Genomic DNA, 13,911 nt, shown 5'->3' on the forward strand with positions numbered 1-13,911 from the left:
GGAGGTTCGGTAGGAGGCAGAAACCGGTCAAAACCAGTTTGAAACTGGAATATTCCGGTGAAAACCCACCGGATGTTTCTTCGATTTTTTTTACCCCCGAAAATCGAAAAAACGGAAAGGCTAGCCTTAGGTTTTTTTCAAAAAACGGGTCAAAATTTTGACCCTCCGATTCCGGTATAAACCTGTTGGGAGGTTCGGTAGGAGGCAGAAACCGGTCAAAACCAGTTTGAAACTGGAATATTCCGGTGAAAACCCACCGAAACCGGATTTTTCTTCGATTTTTTTTATCCCCGAAATACGAAAAAACGGAAAGGCTATAGTCTTAGGGTTTTTTCAAAAATCGGGTCAAATTTTTGTCTCTCCGATTCCGGTTAAAACCGCTTTAGAGGTTCGGTAGGAGGCAGAAACCGGTCAAAACCAGTTTGAAACTGGAATATTCCGGTGAAAACCCACCGAAAACCGGATTTTTCTTCCATTTTTTGACCCCCGAAAATCGAAAAAACGGAAAGGCCATAGTCTTAGGTTTTTTTCAAAAATCGGGTCAAAATTTTGTCTCTCCGATTCCGGTATAAACCGGTTTGGAGGTTCGGTAGGAGGCAGAAACCGGCCAAAACCAGTTTGAAACTGGAATATTCCGGTGAAAACCCACCGAAAACCGGATTTTTCTTCGATTTTTTGACACCCGAAAATCGAAAAAACAGAAAGGCCATAGTCTTAGGGTTTTTTCAAAAATCGGGTCAAAATTTTGTCTCTCCGATTCCGGTATAAACCGGTTTGGAGGTTCGGTAGGAGGCAGAAACCGGTCAAAACCAGTTCGAAACTGGAATATTCCGGTGAAAACCCACCGAAAACCGGATTTTTCTTCGATTTTTGATCCCCGAAAATCGAAAAAACGGAAAGGCTACAGCCTTACGTTTTTTTTCAAAAATCGGGTCAAAATTTTGTCTCTCCGATTCCGGTATAAACCGGTTTGGAGGTTCGGTAGGAGGCAGAATCCGGTCAAAACCAGTTTGAAACTGGAATATTCCGGTGAAAACCCACCGAAACCGGATTTTTCTTCGATTTTTTTTATCCCCGAAATACGAATAAACGGAAAGGCTATAGCCTCACGTTTTTTTCAAAAATCGGGTCAAAATTTTGTCTCTCCGATTCCGGTATAAACCGGTGTGGAGGTTCGGTAGGAGGCAGAAACCGGTCAAAACCAGTTTGAAACTGGAATATTCCGGTGAAAACCCACCGAAAACCGGATTTTTCTTCGATTTTTTGACCCCCGAAAATCGAAAAAACGGAAAGGCTATAGTCTTAGGGTTTTTTCAAAAATCGGGTCAAAATTTTGTCTCTCCGATTCCGGTATAAACCAGTTTGGAGGTTCGGTAGGAGGCAGAAACCGGTCAAAACCAGTTTGAAACTGGAATATTCCGGTGAAAACCCACCGAAACCGGATTTTCCTTCGATTTTTTGACCCCCGAAAATCGTAAAAACGGAAATGCTATAGCCTTACGGTTTTTCAAAAATCGGGTCAAAATTTTGTCTCTCCGATTCCGGTATAAACCGGTTTGGAGGTTCGGTAGGAGGCAGAAACCGGTCAAAACCAGTTTGAAACTGGAATATTCCGCTGAAAATCGGACCGAAAACCGGATTTTCCTTCGATTTTTTGACACCCGAAAATCGAAAAAACGGAATAGCTATAGCCTTAGTTTTTTTTCAAAAATCGGGTCAAAATTTTGTCCCTCCGATTCCGGTATAAACCGGTTTGGAGGTTCGGTAGGATGCAGAATCCGGCCAAAACCAGTTTGAAACTGGAATATTCCGGTGAAAACCCACCGAAAACCGGATTTTTCTTCGATTTTTTGACACCCGAAAATCGAAAAAACGGAAAGGCTATAGTCTTAGGGTTTTTTCAAAAATCGGGTCAAAATTTTGTCTCTCCGATTCCGGTATAAACCGGTTTGGAGGTTCGGTAGGAGGCAGAAACCGGCCAAAACCAGTTTGAAACTGGAATATTCCGGTGAAAACCCACCGAAAACCGGATTTTTCTTCGATTTTTTGACCCCCGAAAATCGAAAAAAACGGAAAGGCCATAGTCTTAGGGTTTTTTCAAAAATCGGGTCAAAATTTTGTCTCTCCGATTCCGGTATAAACCGGTTTAGAGGTTCGGTAGGAGGCAGAAACCGGTCAAAACCAGTTTGAAACTGGAATATTCCGGTGAAAACCCACCGAAACCGGATTTTCCTTCGATTTTTTGACCCCCGAAAATCGTAAAAACGGAAATGCTATAGCCTTACGGTTTTTCAAAAACGGGTCAAAATTTTGTCTCTCCGATTCCGGTATAAACCGGTTTGGAGGTTCGGTAGGAGGCAGAAACCGGTCAAAACCAGTTTGAAACTGGAATATTCCGCTGAAAATCGGACCGAAAACCGGATTTTTCTTCGATTTTTTGACACCCGAAAATCGAAAAAACGGAATAGCTATAGCCTTAGTTTTTTTTCAAAAATCGGGTCAAAATTTTGTCCCTCCGATTCCGGTATAAACCGGTTTGGAGGTTCGGTAGGATGCAGAATCCGGCCAAAACCAGTTTGAAACTGGAATATTCCGGTGAAAACCCACCGAAAACCGGATTTTCCTTCGATTTTTTGACACCCGAAAATCGAAAAAACGGAAAGGCTATAGTCTTAGGGTTTTTTCAAAAATCGGGTCAAAATTTTGACCCTCCGATTCCGGTATAAACCTGTTGGGAGGTTCGGTAGGAGGCAGAAACCGGTCAAAACCAGTTTGAAACTGGAATATTCCGGTGAAAACCCACCGAAAACCGGATTTTTCTTCCATTTTTTGACCCCGAAAATCGAAAAAACGGAAAGGCCATAGTCTTAGGGTTTTTTCAAAAATCGGGTCAAAATTTTGTCTCTCCGATTCCGGTATAAACCGGTTTGGAGGTTCGGTAGGAGGCAGAAACCGGCCAAAACCAGTTTGAAACTGGAATATTCCGGTGAAAACCCACCGAAAACCGGATTTTTCTTCGATTTTTTGATCCCCGAAAATCGAAAAAACGGAAAGGCTACAGCCTTAGTTTTTTTTCAAAAATCGGGTCAAAATTTTGTCCCTCCGATTCCGGTATAAACCGGTTTGGAGGTTCGGTAGGAGGCAGAAACCGGTCAAAACCAGTTTGAAACTGGAATATTCCGGTGAAAACCCACCGAAAACCGGATTTTTCTTCGATTTTTTGACACCCGAAAATCGAAAAAACGGAAAGGCCATAGTCTTAGGGTTTTTTCAAAAATCGGGTCAAAATTTTGTCTCTCCGATTCCGGTATAAACCGGTTTGGAGGTTCGGTAGGAGGCAGAAACCGGCCAAAACCAGTTTGAAACTGGAATATTCCGGTGAAAACCCACCGCAAACCGGATTTTTCTTCGATTTTTTGACACCCGAAAATCGAAAAAACGGAAAGGCCATATTCTTAGGTTTTTTTCAAAAATCGGGTCAAAATTTTGTCTCTCCGATTCCGGTATAAACCGGTTTGGAGGTTCGGTAGGAGGCAGAAACCGGCCAAAACCAGTTTGAAACTGGAATATTCCGGTGAAAACCCACCGAAACCGGATTTTTCTTCGATTTTTTGACCCCCGAAAATCGAAAAAACGGAAAGGCCATAGTCTTAGGGTTTTTTCAAAAATCGGGTCAAAATTTTGTCTCTCCGATTCCGGTATAAACCGGTTTGGAGGTTCGGTAGGAGGCAGAAACCGGTCAAAACCAGTTTGAAACTGGAATATTCCGGTGAAAACCCACCGAAAACCGGATTTTTCTTCGATTTTTTGACACCCGAAAATCGTAAAAACGGAAAGGCTATAGCCTTACGTTTTTTTCAAAAATCGGGTCAAAATTTTGTCCCTCCGATTCCGGTATAAACCGGTTTGGAGGTTCGGTAGGAGGCAGAAACCGGTCAAAACCAGTTTGAAACTGGAATATTCCGGTGAAAACCCACCGAAAACCGGATTTTTCTTCGATTTTTTGACACCCGAAAATCGTAAAAACGGAAAGGCTATAGCCTTAGAGTTTTTCAAAAATCGGGTCAAAATTTGTCCCTCCGATTCCGGTGTAAACCGGTTTGGAGGTTCGGTAGGAGGCAGAAACCGGTCAAAACCAGTTTGAAACTGAAATATTCCGGTGAAAACCCACCGGATGTTTCTTCGATTTTTTGACCCCCGAAAATCGAAAAAACGGAAAGGCCATAGCCTTACGGTTTTTCAAAAACGGGTCAAAATTTAGTCTCTCCGATTCCGGTATAAACCGGTTTGGAGGTTCGGTAGGAGGCAGAATCCGGTCAAAACCACTTTGAAACTGGAATATTCCGGTGAAAACCCACCGAAACCGGATTTTTCTTCGATTTTTTTGATCTCCGAAATACGAAAAAACGGAAAGGCTATAGCCTTAGGTTTTTTCAAAAATCGGGTCAAATTTTTGTCTCTCCGATTCCGGTATAAACCGGTTTGGAGGTTCGGTAGGAGGCAGAATCCGGTCAAAACCACTTTGAAACTGGAATATTCCGGTGAAAACCCACCGAAACCGGATTTTTCTTCGATTTTTTTGATCTCCGAAATACGAAAAAACGGAAAGGCTATAGCCTTAGGTTTTTTCAAAAATCGGGTCAAATTTTTGTCTCTCCGATTCCGGTTAAAACCGGTTTAGAGGTTCGGTAGGAGGCAGAAACCGGTCAAAACCAGTTTGAAACTGGAATATTCCGGTGAAAACCCACCGAAAACCGGATTTTTCTTCGATTTTTTGATCCCCGAAAATCGAAAAAACGGAAAGGCTGCAGCCTTAGTTTTTTTTCACAAATCGGGTCAAAATTTTGTCCCTCCGATTCCGGTATAAACCGGTTTGGAGGTTCGGTAGGAGGCAGAAACCGGTCAAAACCAGTTTGAAACTGGAATATTCCGGTGAAAACCCACCGGATGTTTCTTCGATTTTTTTTATCCCCGAAATACGAAAAAACGGAAAGGCTATAGTCTTAGGGTTTTTTCAAAAATCGGGTCAAAATTTTGTCTCTCCGATTCCGGTATAAACCGGTTTGGAGGTTCGGTAGGAGGCAGAATCCGGTCAAAACCAGTTTGAAACTGGAATATTCCGGTGAAAACCCACCGAAACCGGATTTTTCTTCGATTTTTTTTATCCCCGAAATACGAAAAAACGGAAAGGCTATAGCCTCACGTTTTTTTCAAAAAACGGGTCAAAATTTTGTCTCTCCGGGTCCGGTATAAACCGGTTTGGAGGTTCGGTAGGAGGCAGAAACCGGTCAAAACCAGTTTGAAACTGGAATATTCCGGTGAAAACCCACCGAAAACCGGATTTTTCTTCGATTTTTTGATCCCCGAAAATCGAAAAAACGGAAAGGCTACAGCCTTAGTTATTTTTCAAAAATCGGGTCAAAATTTTGTCTCTCCGATTCCGGTATAAACCGGTGTGGAGGTTCGGTAGGAGGCAGAAACCGGCCAAAACCAGTTTGAAACTGGAATATTCCGGTGAAAACCCTCCGAAAACCGGATTTTTCTTCGATTTTTTGACCCCCGAAAATCGAAAAAAACGAAAAGGCTTTACGTTTTTTTCAAAAATGGGGTCAAAATTTTGTCTCTCCGATTCCGGTATAAACCGGTTTGGAGGTTCGGTAGGAGGCAGAATCCGGTCAAAACCAGTTTGAAACTGGAATATTCCGGTGAAAACCCACCGAAACCGGATTTTTCTTCGTTTTTTTTTATCCCCGAAATACGAAAAAACGGAAAGGCTATAGCCTTAGGTTTTTTTCAAAAAACGGGTCAAAATTTTGTCTCTCCGATTCCGGTATAAACCGGTTTGGAGGTTCGGTAGGAGGCAGAAACCGGTCAAAACCAGTTTGAAACTGGAATATTCCGGTGAAAACCCACCGAAAACCGGATTTTTCTTCGATTTTTTGATCCCCGAAAATCGAAAAAACGGAAAGGTTACAGCCTTAGTTATTTTTCAAAAATCGGGTCAAAATTTTGTCTCTCCGATTCCGGTATAAACCGGTGTGGAGGTTCGGTAGGAGGCAGAAACCGGCCAAAAACCAGTTTGAAACTGGAATATTCCGGTGAAAACCCACCGAAAACCGGATTTTTCTTCGATTTTTTGACCCCCGAAAATCGAAAAAAACGAAAAGGCTTATAGGCTTAGGTTTTTTTTTCAAAAATCGGGTCAAAATTTTGTCTCTCATATTCCGGTGTAAACCGGTTTGGAGGTTCGGTAGGAGGCAGAAACCGGCCAAAACCAGTTTGAAACTGGAACATTCCGGTGAAAACCCACCGAAAACCGGATTTTTCTTCGATTTTTTGACGCCCGAAACTCGAAAAAACGGAAAGGCCTTACGTTTTTTTCAAAAATGGGGTCAAAATTTTGTCTCTCCGATTCCGGTATAAACCGGTTTGGAGGTTCGGTAGGAGGCAGAAACCGGCCAAAACCAGTTTGAAACTGGAACATTCCGGTGAAAACCCACCGAAAACCGGATTTTTCTTCGATTTTTTGACCCCCGAAAATCGAAAAAACGGAAAGGCTATGGCCTTAAAAAAACTTCTGTTTGGGAAATAAAAAAAAGTTTGTTTGGGATTTTTTTCATCTGGGAGGTGTTTGAGAGTTGGTTGGATATAAAATAGGCAGAAATCAGAAATTTGTAACAAAACGAGCAAAGTTGGAATATTCCGGTGAAAACCCACCGAAAACCGGAGTTTTCTTCGATTTTTTGACCCCCGAAAAACGAAAAAACTTAAAGGCTATACCCTTTGGGTTGTTTCAAAAATCGGGTCAAAATTTTGTCTCTCCGATTCCAGTTAAAACTGGTTTAGAGGTTCGGTAAGAGGCAGAAACCGGTCAAAACCAGTTTGAAACTGGAATATTCCGGTGAAAACCCACCGAAAACCCAGCGTGTTTTGTCAAACTTTGCGGAACCCCCATAAAATTATTTTGAATGAATGTAACTCAAGTAGGCTATATAAAAAAACATACATTTTTACGTAACACACCCAAAGCACATAACAAATGTTGACTTCAATTAAATTGAACGATTGATTGAAACGCATTGTCATGTTATTTAGATTGGTCGTTTGTACATTTATCTCACAATTCAGACAGAAAATATCAAGACTTTGATTATTACGTCACAATTGATCAATGGTGTAACCAAGGTTAACTAGATTGTACAAGCGAGCATTGCTGTTCGCAACAATGATATTATGAATCATTCATGTTTGAATTGCTACACATAAGCTGTGCGAACCCCTGTGCGACCTTTAAAATTCGCGGAACCCCTGAAAGGCTTGTGCGGAACCCCGGTTGAAGAGCCCTGATTTAAATTCAAAATTCCTTCATAAGTTGCAAGTCGCTCATCCCTAAAATAAATAACTTTCATTGTCGCCTTAACCCCTGTTACGACGAGTTAAGTAGAATTTGATTCGCTTGTCGAAAGAACACATAGCGACAGAGTTGCACTAAAGCAATTACCAAGCCGGAAACAGCTGCGCAACTGGCGCATTGCGAGTACCAACACGACAAACGTTGGTGTGACCAGACAAAGGGATCATAATGCACCTAACATCAGTCGATCTATTTGCCGGGATTCGAACCCAATAGAGACTCTTTTCGGTCTGTAGCCTCGCTATTTAAAGCTTACGTACCGAAATTCCCATCCATAAGTAACAACAGACCGAAACACAAAGAAAATGTTTTGCGCAACGTAGCACTGCACTTCTGCTTCTACTATTAATCCATAACCAACTCTACAAGCAAGCACTTTCTGACACTGCTTCACTTCCTAAAGCCGGATTCGAAGCGATTGTTGCCCCACAGAAACACTACAAACCATACATGGCAACAGGGATAGGAAAACAAAAAAAATGGTTTCACAATAAATGTCAAGAGGGACATACGCCAAATAATGTTGTATTGTACCTTACAATTTTATGTTTGTCAAAAAACATTCGTGACTGTTTACAATATTGTAGTTTAATTACAGTCCAGTAGTTTCTCTTCGTAAAAAATTCATCAAAAAGAACTGTCATGTCCACTAAATCGATGCCCACTTTTCCATAGATTTCCATTCTTAGGTTTAACTTGGTTTATTAAACCAGTCCTCCAACCTTCGTCAGCATGTCGCAGGAAAACTATTTCTACCAACTTAAGCTTTTTAGGAACTTATAGGAGTAACAATTTGTTTGCTTCATTTTTATCCTTGGTGAGCGGGCAAGGCCTGAATGTGTCATGCTCACAATGAGTCAGCCATCGAGCTGCCTGATTTTATTGCAAGTCCGTTGATCATTTTTTAATTATTTTTTTCGACTTTATAGGCAGTTGGTGACTTTCAATTTTGTTCAACCCTTAGGAAACCACTGGGTTGGAGTAATGCCGCTTAAATTTCTTGATCAGGGAAACACGAGTGCCCGAGATAGGATTAGAACCCATGACCTGTGATCACAAGGCAGTTCGCTAACCACTCGGCCAACTTGGACAGTCACTTAACGAAAGCAAACAGCTTCAATAAATTCCACCATCCTTTTCATCCAGATTGTCCTCTTCTTCATCAAGGTATGATTCTCCATTGTCAAAGTAGGAAGTAAGATAATCATTTTCCTCTTCATTATCTTCTTCATCCTCTACAACCACCTCCTCTTCTCCTGCATCTGAGTCTTCTTCCTAATTCCAAGTACAATGAAATTAGTTTCAAGCTTGCATACCAATAAAGTGATGTACATTTATGCCTATTTCGGAGAATGGAGCTATGGTTCATTTATATTTGTACAAAGTGATTACAATAATTTGCTGTAACCCCCTTTAATTTTTTCCCGCCTTTTAAAATTTTCTTCTGGCCCTGTCACTGATGGGTCAGGGATTAACAAGTTCAGTTTGTAATCTTTAGCCAAAACATCTACACTTTTTAGAAAACTATTCAATTTTACATAATGTTTGACCAATTGAATAAATTAAGGAAAGATTTTAGCATGTTGCAAGACATATTTTGTATACGCTGTTATTAAGAATTTAAAACATGCAGCAATGAAATACTGCCTTTGGTAAATATTTGTTGTATTTGCAGATCATAAACTTATTCATTTCCAAAAATACATAAACATCTGCACAGGAAAAAATGTTAAATAGGGGCAATATAATATCTGGTCTCCTTTATCATGTCAACGAAAACAGATAAAGGGTAAAAACACACAAACACCCTTTGTCTTGTTCAACAAGAAATTTTAAAAGCATACCTCATCACTTTTTGCATTTTCAGTTTTTGAATCTTGTTTTTCAAGAACTTCCAACTTCGCTTTGATGTCAGATTCATCTAGATTTTTACAAAAGTTCAGTTTGATCATGCTTTATGCCTATTTTGTCCACATTTGAAATTACCCCATAACTGTATAATGTACACAACAAAAATGTAAATCAAACATACCATTCTTTGTACGTTTCTTTATATTTGACAAGTTAGGGACTGCTGATGCTGCTGCTGAGCTTGCCTTTCGCTTCTTTCTGTACAAAAGTTGTTTGTAAAAAGTTAAGTATTTAAATGCAAACAACTGGTAAACAAATGAATGTCTCAATCACAATTTTAACATTCACCTGACTGCAATTTGGAGTTCTTTTGGGAGCCGTTTCCAATCAGGTTTCCAAGCAATTGTGTTGTCAGTGTTTCGAGTTGCCCGGTATTTATCTGAATATCGATCCACATCTGGAAAAAATGTAAAAAATATAATTTAAAACACATATAGCTTTATTAACTACCACCATCCAAAAAATAAACAAACATACCTTTAGAAAATATGTACAAAATTGTTGTGTTTAATGTTTTCGCTGAACAAATTGTTGAATAAAATAAATTTACTACAAAATTTTAAAAATATACACCGCTTTTGGCTTCTTCAGCTTGGATATAATAGGGTGAGTTTTTCATGGTTTGAACAAATTCTTTTTTTAAAGCAAGCATGTAATTGACATCATCACCAGTTAACAAAGGAAGAGCTGGCTGTCGCAAAGGCTGCAAAACATATAGATAAACGTATTAATCTGTTTATTCATTTGACAAAGAATATTTCAGTTAGCAACAATAACATAAATTATGTGCCACAAAGTTTCAATAAAAACAAAAAAAGTGTGGCATTTTAATGCAATTTGGTTAGTGATGATATTTAGACATTATTTCAAGTTAGCATATGTTTCAAACAACTGCAACACATTGCCACATAAATGCTGTTTAAAGGGTGAACCGAAATATACAGGATCACATGGTGTTATGTTACACTTCACTCTGCAAAACATGGCAGCTCCCGACAAGATCACAGGAATGCAGGACCACCGTGTCCCACATGCGCTCGTGCATAACCTTTGAAATGCATGTGCAAGACCAATTATGCAATGCAAGTGATGAACAGGACCAGGCAGTAATTTTAGCGAAATTTCCTTCTGCAATTATAAAAAATGTGTGCAATTTGTTCTTAACATGAAACCTTTTGTGTGCAGCTGTCATATTCTGCAGACTGGGTCACACTGAGTGATGTTGATGTCCCCTCATGTGGCCCACGAACACTCAACAACAATTGTATTATTTTGTCAGATATATGTGCAGCCTTAAACATGTTTATTAAAATAATGTACTGGCGACCGTGATGTAAAATACCTTTGGCAAAAATGTTGATCTTTAAACTGCTCTAAACAGATTTTGTGTTACTGAAAAGAGTATTACTAGCCTAGCAGCCATATGCCTCAAGACTTTTTTGTAGGCCTATTGTGTGCAAACAATGTGAAAAAACAGGTACCAAAAGCGTCACAATATAGATTATCAGATAATAAACAGTTAAAACTGATCCTCATACTTTGCAGCTCAATCTCTGCATGAAGTTGGAAATTTATTTGGGCTTTGGGGACATCAATAGTTGGTATATATATATATATATATGTATATATATATGATATAAACCTATTTCTTTACATCTGTAATTTTGAAACAAAAACCAGCAGGTAATTGGCGCTGTTGGTGAAATAAGGATCTACAATGCGGCCGGCGTAGCGAAAAGGTTGTTTAAGTGTATAAAACTTGATTAAAAATCACATGCGGCCCTCGGCATAATTTTCAAACTGCAACGTGGCCCTCGAAACCCACGAGTTTGACACCCCTGCCCTAAGTGATTTAAGGTGTATAGACTGAGTATACTAAGTGATTTAAACTGTACCAAGTGATGTTAAGGTGTGCCAAGTCGGTATCACTTCACGAATCGATCAAAGTGATCCACAAAATTTTAGCTGCACAACTGCTTAAAAGTTTTCACAACAAAATATGAAACAACAACATACAGGATATAATGGAGGTGGTTGAAGTGTAGGAGGTGGCAAAGCATCTCCTTTACCAAAACCAATTGATTCCATGTTAAAGGTGACATTTCCCCTCCCCCTTCCTCTGCCTCCTCTTGACATATTCCTGAAAAATTAGAATTTTAAAAGTAATAAGACTACCATAAACATCAGTTAAACCGGATTCGGTTAATTTGGATCTTTGCATTTATTCAGACAAAACTTAAAGTATAAATGATTTGTAATGTGGGAAGACTTTAACTAGTCGACATCTGAAAATCCGGATCTTCGCCTAATCCGGACAATTTTGTTGGTCCACACCGGTCTGGATTATAATCAGTTATAGCCGAGCCGAGGTTTACTGTATTTTCATTGGGATCCATGTAAACGTTTGGTTGAGCAGCTATCTGTCTGATTACAGAGCTTACCTTGTTTTGTTGAGTACAAGCTTTGGTCACAACAACATTAGCGCTTATTCTGGAATTGTAACCATTTGTAGTCTTCAGGGAGCGGGTAACCATTTACGATTGTAAAAATCAGGTAATGTTTTGATTCTCATTCAAGCCACGTGATTTTGAGAACACTTTAATCCGCAATAAATGATATGTCAAATTATTTATCCACAAACAAAAACAAAGTTATTTACTTTAAATTGCAACTGTTTAAAATAGTTTATTAATATATATAAGAATCAAATTTCATTTCATTTGTACCGAGAATTGACATTATTGAAACCTTATAATGTTACCAACTTTAACGCTTTGGATATTTGCAATGTGGCACGTCAGTCGTCAACGTAACAATATCTTTTTCTAAACTCAGTCATGTGTGACCAAATTATGTCTCGAGGGCAGACTGGTCTTGAAGTTAAATTGAAGTACGTTGTCAAAAATTGAGTCTGATTGCTATAATGAGGTGCAGTGGGTGTAAAACAGAGTGCCATTTTCTGGCTAATTTTGTACTGATTGACAAAAATATTTACCAATAATGATTGTGTTACAGACTTTCTAAATTGTACAGTTAAAAGTCTACGAAGTTATTGTTTAAACTTGAAAGGAGAATAAAAAAAAAACAGCAAGAAGATATTGTGAAACCTGTGTAAAAACTGTTTGAACAAAAAAATGTCGGCACAAGGCACAGGCACCGGTTTTCAGGAAGAAACAGATGAATATGAACATTACAACTACGAACAAGACAAGTTAACTGGACATGGAGGGAAAGGTAGGTTAACATTTATTTAAGTGTAAAAGCCAACATACACATTGCACTTTCAATTATTTTCGACAGTCTAATCTGAACAGAAGCATTACCTAAAGTGTCATATTTTTATGTGTTTTATGTTAAAGTGTCATGTTTATGTCATGCATTTTTATGTTTGCCTGGTATGAAAAGATGATCATCAACCCCTATCACCACAACTGTATATGTATATATTTTAATCAATAACTCATAATGAACGAACTTTTAGCAATAGCATGTCATGACAAAAGGCATAGTTACAGACCATTACAAAAAATTTGGATTATATCTTGCAAATTACACAAAAAAACATGTGGTTTGAAATGGGTCTTCATGGAAATCTGCAAAACTCTATGCCTTGTTAATAGGTTTACCAATACTTACATTTTGTATTTATACATGATATTATCTTCTAACTGTGTTTATGTCTAATACACAAAAACTAGGCCAGAATCAATCCAACAATACAGTTTATCTACAAACTTACTTATAATGTAAAAAGGGAGAACCAAAAAGGAGTCTGCACAACATCATATAAAAGATCCAAGCCGAAAAGCTCCAACAGTGATTGCCAATGCTGAGGAAAAGCGAAAGAAAGAGGCGAAAGAAAAGCAGTCAAAATGATGCAATATCCTACAAGAGACTATTTGCAATAATTTGTGTGTTTTTGCGTTTAGTGGTGATTTTGAAGTTTTGTAATGCTTGAAACAAATAATTGTTTAATGGTACACATTTGGGATTTGGGTGCTCTGTATGTTTTGGTATTTTATTATTATGCTTTCAGTTTTAAAAGTGAATAGTGTTTTCACCTAATGAACAAATCATGTTTACGTCATGATATCTTGTGTGATGTGGAAAAAACTATTTCCCAATCTTTTGTGTTAAAATATGCATGTGGTGCCAATGCTAAATGAAAATTAAAGAATATAATGTACAATTAGATGTCTACAGCCATTGGCGCCATATGTAATGATTTTTTTATGTAAAAATAGTACCTTTTTTGAATGAACATAGAGATGGACTTCTTTGCCAAAAGCAAAACACACTTTTGTTGGACTAATAAATTTAGTAATGTCTCTTACGTCAGACTCCAATAAAACAAGCACAGCTGAAAGAGGTAATATATCATCCTTTCTCAGTCTCTTTTCTGTGGACTGAGAAAGGATGATATATTACCTCTTTCCTGAAGAACCATGTCACTTCGTTAGGGCTTGAAATAAAATGGTAAAATATGCGAATTTAAATGTGTAAACTATGTAACAATATGCACACTTTCGAATGGCCAGAAGCAATACACGCTGGGGCGTTCAGTTTAGACGAAACAGTGGAATGTT

At 38.7% G+C, this 13,911-nt stretch overlaps 1 protein-coding gene and 1 long non-coding RNA gene across 2 annotated transcripts; one reads left to right on the forward strand and one right to left on the reverse strand.

The window, feature by feature from the left end:
* Window positions 1-7,911: 7,911 nt before the first annotated feature.
* Window positions 7,912-11,999, reverse strand: LOC145227608 (DNA-directed RNA polymerase III subunit RPC7-like). Its single transcript, XM_080092477.1, has 7 exons — window positions 11,767-11,999; window positions 11,342-11,465; window positions 9,899-10,028; window positions 9,614-9,722; window positions 9,447-9,523; window positions 9,259-9,335; window positions 7,912-8,689 (listed from the first exon to the last, which is right to left on the reverse strand). The coding sequence occupies exons 2-7, from the start codon at window positions 11,459-11,461 to the stop codon at window positions 8,531-8,533; spliced, it is 672 nt and encodes a 223-aa protein (XP_079948603.1). The 5' UTR covers window positions 11,462-11,465; window positions 11,767-11,999; the 3' UTR covers window positions 7,912-8,530.
* A 316-nt stretch (window positions 12,000-12,315) lies between these two features.
* LOC145227609 (uncharacterized) lies at window positions 12,316-13,415 on the forward strand. Its single transcript, XR_013859937.1, has 2 exons — window positions 12,316-12,559; window positions 13,080-13,415. It is a non-coding gene; the product is annotated as an uncharacterized LOC145227609 (long non-coding RNA).
* The last annotated feature ends 496 nt before the right edge of the window (window positions 13,416-13,911 follow it).

This window comes from Phallusia mammillata, chromosome 5 (assembly GCF_965637545.1).
Source record: "Phallusia mammillata chromosome 5, kaPhaMamm4.hap1.1, whole genome shotgun sequence".
Lineage (NCBI taxonomy): Eukaryota > Metazoa > Chordata > Ascidiacea > Phlebobranchia > Ascidiidae > Phallusia > Phallusia mammillata.

Coding starts and splice junctions, on each gene's coding strand:
- LOC145227608 (XM_080092477.1), bottom strand. CDS start 11,461: ATGTCAAGAGGAGGCAGAGGAAGGGGGAGGGGAAATGTCACCTTTAAC. Junction 10,029..11,341: donor AACCACCTCCATTATATCCT/GTATGTTGTTGT, acceptor TATGTTTTGCAG/CCTTTGCGACAGCCAGCTCT. Junction 9,524..9,613: donor GAACTCCAAATTGCAGTCAG/GTGAATGTTAAA, acceptor ACTTTTGTACAG/AAAGAAGCGAAAGGCAAGCT.